Source organism: Mus pahari, chromosome 3, assembly GCF_900095145.1.
Source record: "Mus pahari chromosome 3, PAHARI_EIJ_v1.1, whole genome shotgun sequence".
NCBI classification, from domain to species: domain Eukaryota; kingdom Metazoa; phylum Chordata; class Mammalia; order Rodentia; family Muridae; genus Mus; species Mus pahari.
The window spans coordinates 74,138,888-74,149,015 of NC_034592.1; the positions used below are offsets into that span (position 1 = coordinate 74,138,888).

Consider the following 10,128-nt stretch of genomic DNA (forward strand, 5'->3'; position numbering starts at 1 on the left):
CTCTTTCTTCTCCTCTTCTCTTCTCTTCTCTTCTCTTCTCTTCTCTTCTCTTCTCTTCTCTTCTCTTCTCTTCTCTTCTCTTCTCTTCCTTTCTCTTCTCTCCTCTTCTCTTCTCTTTCTCCTCTTTCTCTCTCTCCTCTTCTCTGCTCTTCTCTGCTCTTCTCTTCTACTCTCCTCACCGAGCCCCCATCCCTGCTTAATAAACCTCTCTCACGTGGAATCACCTTGGCGTGGTCTGCTGTTTGGTTTATCTGCCAAAAATATAAAATCCATAGCCCCAGTAACAGTATCAGATCTTGGGACCTCCCCGGAAGCTGGATCCCACTTTGGGCCTGTTGCTGGACCTTGTTTTCTTCAAGATCCTCTCTATTTCCATCCCTGCAGTTCTTCCAGACAGGAAAAATTATAGGTCAGAGTTTTGACTATAGGATGACAACACCCTCCCACACTTGATGCCCTGACTATCTGCTGGAGGTTCTTCTATGACTTTGTTAAAGCCATTTTCAGGTCCTATAAACTAGGAATCTTTGTTTTCCTCTGTTCTCATTATTCTTAGATTTGGTCTTGTCATTGTGTTTTTAGTTTCCTGGATGTTTTGAGTTAGGAGTTTCTTATGTTCTGAATTTTCTTTGACAGTTGTGTCAATCTCTTTTATGGTGTCTTCTACACCTAATATTCTCTCTTCTATCTCTTGTATTCTGTTGGTGATACTTACATCTGTAATTCCTGACCTTTCCCTAGATTTTCCATTTCCAGACTCGCCTCCATTTATGGTTTCTTTATTGTTTCTACTTCCACTCTTAGGTCCTGGACTGCATTATTCAATTCCTTCACCTGTTTGTGCTTTCCTCTATTTCTTTAAGGGACTGATTTGTTTCATCGTTAAGGGCTTCTACCTGTTTACTTGTGTTTTTCTATATGCTTTCAGAGAGCTATTTATATTCTTCTTAAAGGACTCTATTATCCTTATGAGATAGGATTTTAGGTCTGTTTCCTGATTTTCAGGTGTGTTGGTATATTCAGGGTTTACTGTGGTGGAAGAACTGGTTTCTGATGATGCCCACATATGTTGGCCTCTGTTGCTTATGGTCTTGTTCTTGCCTCTCCCCATTTGGTTATCCCTGGTGTTGTTGGTCTGGGTGACTCTGTCTGGAGTCTTCCTCTTTTGTCCCTCGGTTGCTTCAGGTCTCCTGGTAGACCTGTGGCCCTGGCTCTAGTAGACTACCTGTGGGGCCTTCCAACTGAGGACTCTTCAGAGGGGGAAAGAAGCTGCTGATCAGTTTTCCTGATTGCAGTAGATCTCCTGGGAGGCATTCAGACTGTTGGGTCTTCAAAGGAGCAGTCAGGCTGTTGTTCTATATGAAGCTGTTCTCGGGTGGTGAGGGGTGCTATGGACTATGTTGTCTGTCTCCCTGTGTGCAGGAGAACTCCTGGGAGGCTTTCAGTCTGTTGGGTCAGTTGCCCTGCATGCCACAGATCCCTCCTTGGGAGGTCTTCAGACTGTGGTGTCTGTTGCCCAGTTGCCCTGTGTACAGAGAAATGCTTCTGGGATGCCTTCAAGCTGTGATGTCTTCAGTGGTTCAGAGAAGCTGGTGATCAGTGTTTCAGTTGAGTAGCAAATTTCCTGGGATGACTCTGTCTGTGGTATCAGTTACCTGGATGCTCTGACTGCAGTGGGTCTTCTGAGATGACTCGGGATATGTTATCTTCAGGGGAGCACACTGGCTAGCCGTCTGCTCCAGCAGAAAGGACAGGCAGAAGGGGAGTGGTTTTGGTGGGTGATAAGTTCTGAATCCACTGGGCTTCCAGAATCAGCTCTGGGACATTGATTGGGGGTTGGGGGGAAGGCAGGGGCAGTTCTTACCAATTGCTCTGAGACCAGCAGATCCTCTTGGGTAGTGGGATACGGTGTCTTCAGGGGAGTAGAACAGCTAGCAGTCTTCAAATATTGTTTTTATAGCTTTCAATCAGTTTATTTCCTCCCACCTAAGTTGTGATGGATGAAAACCTAATGGTTTCAAATTGATCATGCCACTCCATATTGCAGCAGCTTTCTTTAATTTCCATTATCAAGAAGCACAAGTACATGCACACCTCTTGTTCTCATATCATTTAATCCATTATTTCTTTTTAAAATATTTTTATTAGATATCTTCTTTATTTACATTTCAAATGCTATCCCCTCTCCTAGTTTCCCCTCTGAAAACACCCTATTTCTTACCCCCTCACCCTGCTCACCAATACACCCACTCCTTCCTGGCCCTGGCATTCAGCTGCAGGGTAGGACCTTTCAGAGGTCAGTTGTGCTTGACTCCTATCTGCAGTCATAAGAGGATACTCCTGAACGTGAGAGGCCTATAGAGAAGTGGTGAAGACTAATTTGTACTCTCCCACAATGGATAAATGACTATTAAGATAGTAGCTTTTCCAATAGTGGCTAGATTTTCATTCATTCATTCATTCATTCATTCATTCATTCATTCATTCTTAAAAATATATAATAAAATAGATTTAAACCATCACTTTCAAGTTGGACAACAACTAACAAAAGCAAATCAACAGAAGAAAAAGAGCCCAGGAGAGGGTACAAGATTCAGAGATCATTTGTTAATACATTCAGTAATCCCATATGAACAGTAAACTAGAAATCATAATCAATTCACACATGACCTGATGAAGGCCCTATGCATGCTGCCTTGCTCTCTGTGAGTTCCTATGAGGTTACTAGTTTTAGAGGGCCTTGTTTTCTTGCTGACTCCCATCCTCTCTGCTTCTTACACTCTTTCCTCCTCCTCTTCTGCAGGATTCCTGGAGCACTGAGGAGGATTTGAAGAGAGCACCCCATTTAGCATTTTTGTGTTCCAAGGACACTCACACTCTCACATCCCATTTAGTGCTGTATGCTTCAAAGTCAGTCTCTTTCTCTCTCTCTCTCTCTCTCTCTCTCTCTCTCTCTCTCTCTCTCTCTCTCTCTCACACACACACACACACACACATCTACCTCTGACTCTATATTTGCTCCCATCTGCTGCAGGAGGAAGCTTCTCAGATAATGGCTGAATAAGGCCACTGATGTATTAGAGCATAATATCGTTAAGAGTGATTTTATTCCTATTTTTAGATTTATTTATTGAAAATAGTAGCATTTGTTTTTACCATAGGACTCTAGGTTAAAATATGTTTCCTCCGGATTATTTTCCCTCTGAAATGATAGGAGCCATATGCTCGAGATGTCACTTTCTCATACATGATATTGATGAAAAATAATGCCCAAATTCCTCTTTGTTTTTGAACAGGAGGTGCTATAGGTAACAGAGGACATTAAATTAGATGATACAAGAACACCAAGAGGTGAAGTTCTGTTTTTGCTCATCTCTCTGCATTTTAAGGTTCTGAGGTCTGACAAATGCTTTATCTCTTAGAAATATTTCTCTTTTTCTTCTCATAATTACAAATGTACTTTATTTTGTAAGTCAACTTTTTAAATGAAAATACTAAGGATATATAGAATTGTCCTAGTTCCAAAAGGAAGAATCAGAATGTCAAAACTTCTACTAATTTTAAAAGGAAGAGTCTCTTTAATTCAGGGATTTTAAAATTGAGCTGGCTTTAATTATCACATAACAATATTGAGTAGCAAAGTCAGAGTAAAAGCTGGAACAGAGAAAAACAGTGTTCTCACCTCAAAATTATTGTACACCATAAAAAATGATGTCTTGCCTTCAGAATGAGTTAATAAATGCCATACCTGTACAAATCAATATTGATGTTTTTAGGCTTTGCTTTTACTTTTCTGAGTATAAGTTTTTTATGCATGTCAATGTATGTATGCATATCTATTATGTGGTATGAGACATACATATCTGTATATGTGAGGGGTGAACAGTACTTCTTCCTATACACATGAACTTAGAGCCAAATTAGGGTACTTATTATGACTATCTATAACACCAAATATCATTCCTTTGTGCCAAAGTCTCCACTAATCCCTGAACTCACTGTTGTTGATTACCAGTCTAGTGAGCCCATTGAATTCATTGGTCTTAATTTCATGATAATTGGGTTAAACAAGGAGTAATATGGCTTGCTTCTGACATGGGTTCTGAGAATCCTGACTCATATCATAATTAGCAAGTGCTCTTATCCACTGACCAATCTCCTCAGCACTATAAGTATAATATTTTAATAGTTATCAGAAACTACTTTAGATCTTCTGCACATTTTTCTGATGGCATTCTTCATTTCCTTATTCCTGAAAGTGTAAACCATAGGATTGAGCAGTGGTGTTACGACATTGACAAATATAACTACATATTTCTCATATGGGAATGGTGATGTAGTTCGTGCATATATTAGTATACATGGGACAAAGAACAAAACAACAACTGTAATATGGGATCCACAGGTGGAGAGAGCTTTAAGTCGTCCTTCAGAACTATGGGCTCTCAGAGAGAACAAGATGACACCATAGGAGACAAGCAGTAAGGAGAAGATAATGATGCAGATAGAGCCACTATTTGCAAAGACCAAAAAGACAAAAATGTGTGTATCAGTGCAAGCAAGCTTGAGTAATGGGAATAAGTCACAAACATAATTATCAATAACATTGGGTCCACAAAACGGTAGCTGCAAAGTAAAGATAATTTGTATAATAGAATGTAAGAATCCCCCTGTCCAGGCTACCCCCACCAAAACACCACAGAGTCTCCAGGTCATGATAGAGGAGTAGTGAAGGGGTTTGCAAATGGCTACATAGCGGTCATAGGCCATGGCTGCCAGGACAATGACCTCTGCACCAGTGAAGAAGTGAAAAGCAAACAGTTGTGTCATGCAGCCTTCAAAGGAGATGGTCTTCCTCTCATGGAAGAAATCTAAAATAAGCTTAGGTGTGACAACAGTAGACGTGCAAGTATCCAGTAAGGACAGGAATATCAAGAAGAAGTACATGGGAGAACCCAGCAATGCAGGGCTGAAAATGATGGTTGCTATAATCATCATGTTGCCTCCAATTGTTGCGAGGTATACCAACAGAAATACCACAAACAATATCTTCTCAATTTGGGGATTCTGAGAAAGCCCCAAAAGTATGAACTCATTGACAATGCTCTGGTTTTCCATGATTTTCAAAAGAAAGGTGGAAGCAAAATATGTTCTTGTAAAAATCTGCAATAATGATAAAAAATATCATATAAGTTAATTATGTCAATCATCGATATGACATTTATATGTCATTGATTGATTTATTATCATTTTAACAGAATATTAAAAAGTTAAACAGTATATTTCTGTGATATAGAATTGAGACATAAAATTATTAATTACTTAAAATTAATTACAATTTTATTTTAAGGATAAAAATCTAAAAGCATCTTCTCTAACTTGGGTTAGAGGACAGAAATAGTTTACCTGTGAAGGGCCCATTTTTATCATTTTTTATTGATGTGATACATCAGAAGATAACTCGAAACTACATTGTACATGTGAACAAAATACTCTAACTTATTAATTATATCAGATATTTAAATAAGATGATGCAGGAATGTGGAGACTGCTATGACTGATTGAAGCATTGCCTAATTAGCCAATAGGAAATTAAGGCAAACTAATATAAGGTACTCCTAACATTATGTTTATATTTTAAATCTCTTTAAAAGTACAAAATAGATTGGAACTTCAGATAAATTCATTAATTCTTTGTAATAATGAAATAGTAATGCTGTGGGTCAGCATAACAAATCAAATGAACATATGTTAAATGAGGTAAAATGCCCCTCTTAATTCATCATTTAAAAACATGATCAAAAGTTGATAAAACTTATGCTGCTGTCATGATGTCACAGTAAGATTGTGGAAAAATTAAACGAATGCTGCTCAAGACTCAACCTCATAAGCAATGTAAGAAGAAGGGTGGTTGCTATTTATTTCTGTAAAAGTTATAATAAAAATTTAAGACATAGAAAAATCTTATCAATTCTGGAATATAAGAGACAGAGGCCTCCATACCAACAGGTCTTCATAGAATCAGAAAATATGAAGGTTTTTTTTCCTAATGAGGATTTTATTTCACTGTTGTACTATCTAGTCTCTTCTCTATAAACATTAAAGCATTTTTTTTGTTTTCTGTGTTTGAATGAAGTATATTCATAACACAAAAAGAGTAAATGCTTATTCTGAAGATGATAGACTAGCCACATATGGAAATTGCTGCAACACATTGATGAAGAGAAATATCTTGTTGAGTATAATTTAGACCCTTAAGACTCAATTAATTGGCATTTACTTATACAAAGTTAACTTGTTTAAGAAAATATTATTATATAAGGCATAATACAGGGCATGATTTAATTTTATATTAAATTACCATAAAACATATTCATAAATAGCATATATGCTCATCTCTAAGTGTTATGTGGAGGGGCAAATAGAAAATGTTAAAATGTCATTCATGGTAACATTTCCTTACTATAATAAGGACAATTTACTAATTTGAAAACTCAGCTACCTTATCTTTAGACAGCTGTTCCATAAACACTACAAAAGTAATATAGCTCACTATCATCTGTAATATGAAATCTATATCCATCCGCAAGAAAAGATCTGTATAAAATTATTCTATGAGTTATTAGATCATACAGTGTTCAAAAATAATTGACAAGGAGGTCAATTTATATCTTATCATTCAGTGACAAAGCAGAAAAAGCAGACTTACAATGAATAAGACAAAGACAGGGCATGTTGCACATGCTTGAAAACATCATAAACATGACATATGATGATACTGGGAAATAGAAAGGGAAACTGCTGTAGACTCCTGAGATTTACATTCAGGTGCAAATCTCTTAATAGTTCCTAAGTAATTTGTTGATTCTTTTCATATTTATCCTAATGAATTTCTGAAGCTCCTCTTTGATGCATTTCATTTTAAGAGCAAGATGAAGCCACATCTGAAGCAGTTCAGAACTTTAGCTGTTTACATTTCCTGATCAGTTCTGAGGTTAAACCTAATGCTTACGAGAAATTAAGTGGAAATGGTTAAACAGAAGCTTTTACTTTGTGACTTTCCGTAATTTATATTAGTGACATTCCTTGTACCATGTTAAGGGTATTTGTGGAAGTAAACACTTTGAATTTACTATCAGCACATCTGTAAGGCAGTGGGGGCACTTCAATTTTTCACACCCTTGTGAAACACATTTATCACACATGCTCAAAGCTTTCAATCTAACCGTCAAAATGCCATTATCTGAACTCTGTGCGCACGGGATTAGATATCCATTGTGAGGGTTTCTTCTTACATTTACTCATGTATTATTTTCTTAACTTATTACATTGGTCACAGAATCTTTATTAAGGAAAGGAACCTAAGTACTTGGGTTTATGTTGTTTCATCAAAAACAGGCAGTTATGAAGCAAATAGACCCTGATTGTATTAAGCACAGATCATTGCCCACAATACCCAATTATTAAATCACTATATCACAAATTAAAAATCATTCCTAAAAATTTATAATATGCTTGCTACACCTCACCAAGTGTCACTTCTGTGAAAAATCTGAGGATATCCATCCTTTCCAGTCAGTACTGACAAAGATTCTCTGCTTGTTTCTGTCTGTTCCTTCCACATCTGAGGGAAATAGGAGGGCAGCTCTGACAGTGAAGGTGGAGGATGTTATCTCTGCTTCTCAAGTGCTCAGTTCATCATGGTTGTTGAATGAAACATAAATTCCTCCCTCACTGCACCTGAAATTTGAAGTTTTCCTGTGATATCCTGAACCTATGAGATGAATTTTTAGTCTCCTAGGATTTGAAATCCCGCCTCCCACGTGAAATACAAAGATACAGTTCTATACATTTTTTTAAAACTTTCTTACATCTATGTCTATAGAGAGCAAATCAAGCCCTGAGTTAGTGAAATCTTGAAAGAATGTATATTTTTGACATAGGTACCACCACACAGAGGACTCTAAGGCATTCTATTGGTGGGGCCTTGGTAAAGCCTTCTCATACAAGTTCAGAAAGGCAAAAAAAAATGCTCTTTCCAAGTACAAGTGTTTATCAGTATATACAAAATCTAGGAACTACAGTTTGATCCTCCCTAATTTTTACAGCCTAAGACTGCTCATCTACAGAGACCTCCTACAGAGATTAGCTAAGCCCCCTCTACCTTGAACTGTATATAACAAACACTTTAAGTTTTGAGGTTGCGGTGCTTGTAGTAAGTTCAGCTTCTTCAGAGCACACATCCCACCTGGCCCCAGCTTTTCTGTATGCATATGCCTGTCTGTCTTTTCTTCATTCCTTTGTTGCCCTTAGACAGGGTTCTAGGACTCAAGCCACATGAAATATGTGCATTAAAAATTATGTTATTTTTATGAGAATTTTCTATTTGTTAATATGTTCTCATATTATTAGTTTGAAAAATAGCACACTATTTTATATTGCATGGAATACAATTTTTTTCTGTGCAGAATTAGGACAAACAGAAATAATATACCAGTCAATCTATAAGGAAATATACATCATTTTATGAAACACTATCAAAAGACTTTATTAAAGAAGTATGTTGTATATAAATATTTGTGGTATATATTAATAGGATTGTTAATTATTTCCTCTAAGTATGTTTTTTACATTTTACTTAGTTTTATAATTTTATCCGTTCATAAAATGTATTATAATCACCCTAACTATCCATAATTATTTCTTCTTCTCCTAGCAGTCTTCAGGATCTTAGAATTATTAGCACTTGTGTTTCTACTATATGCCTATCTTTTTATTGACTACTGGACTTAAAGGCAGTTTCTTGCATAAGCACAGAAAAAGGCTTTTTTTTTGTTTTCTTTTGTTTTGTTTTGTTTTTACTGGACTACAGGCAAGTTACATTTACCCAGACTTATCTCTAGTAGGTAATGACTCACAAAGAAAAAAATTAGTTTTCTTCAATGGAGTTTTATTAGTATACAAACCACAATTAAGTCAGGACCCTTTCTCAGCAGGCTATGTCCAACACAAATGAACTGAAAGTATTTTTGAAGGTTTTCTGTTTATAAGATTTCTGTATACAAATATGTGTAGGCGTGTTTATGTGTGTGAGTGTATGTGTGTTTGTGTGTGTGTGTGTGTGTGTGTGTATGGTGTCCATGTGTGCACCTGTGTGTGTATCTGTGTCTGTATGAGTTTTTTGTGACTTTTCTTTGACTCTTTTTATCTCTTTGCTTATTTGCTTTGTCCTATTCTGTTTTGGTTTTATAATATTATTTTGTTTGTTTATTTATTTGTTTGTTTGTTTTTTGTTTTGGTTTTTCAATACAGGATTTCTCTGTATAGCCCTGGCTGTCCTGGAACTCACCCTGTAGACNAGGCTGGCCTTGAACTCAGAAATCGGCCTGCCTCTGCCTCGCAAGTGCTGAGATTAAAGGCGTGTGCCACCACTGCCCGGCATAATATTATTTTCTTATTTCATTAATTTTTAGACTCTTTAAAAATGAGAGAGAGAAAATGATAGGGAATTAGGTAAGTGGGAAGGTGAACAGGATCTTAAAGAATTTACGGTAGAGAAAAGAAGGATCAGTATATATTGATAAGAAAGTCTATTTTCAATATAAAAATGAGCTGAAGCAATAACTGTTAGAAGATATTAGCGAATTCTAATCTTTAAACTAGGAGGAATGGAAATAGGCAGAGAGTTCTCACTGTTATTTTGTGTCTAAAATTTGTATTTAATTTCTCCTGGCATATTCTATTTATTTATTTATTTATTTATTTATTTATTTTTATTATTATTATTTTCTTTATTTACATTTCAAATGCTATCCCGAAAGTTCCCTATACCTCCCTGCCCCTGCTCCCCTACCTACCCACCCACTCCCACTACTTGGCCCAGGCATTCCCTTGTGCTGGGTCATAAAAAGTTTGCAAAACCAAGGGGCCTCTATTCCCAGTGATGGCCAAATAGGCCATCTTCTGCTACATATGCAGCTAGAGACACGAGCTCAGGGGTTACTGGTTAGTTCATATTGTTGTTCCACCTACGGGGTTGCAGCCCCCTTCAACTCCTTGGGTACTTTCTCTAGATCCTCCATTGGGGACCCTGTGTTCCATCCAATAGCTGGCTGTGAGCATCCACTT

At 36.9% G+C, this 10,128-nt stretch overlaps 1 protein-coding gene across 1 annotated transcript; it reads right to left on the reverse strand.

The window, feature by feature from the left end:
* Positions 1 to 4,136: 4,136 nt before the first annotated feature.
* Positions 4,137 to 5,150, reverse strand: LOC110318670 (olfactory receptor 4C15-like). Its single transcript, XM_021193870.1, has one exon. The coding sequence runs from the start codon at positions 5,116 to 5,118 to the stop codon at positions 4,183 to 4,185; it is 936 nt and encodes a 311-aa protein (XP_021049529.1). The 5' UTR covers positions 5,119 to 5,150; the 3' UTR covers positions 4,137 to 4,182.
* Between the last annotated feature and the right edge of the window lie 4,978 nt (positions 5,151 to 10,128).

What these genes read in the sequence shown, in the direction of transcription:
- LOC110318670 (XM_021193870.1), bottom strand. Translation starts at nt 5,118, where the DNA reads ATGGAAAACCAGAGCATTGTCAATGAGTTCATACTTTTGGGGCTTTCT.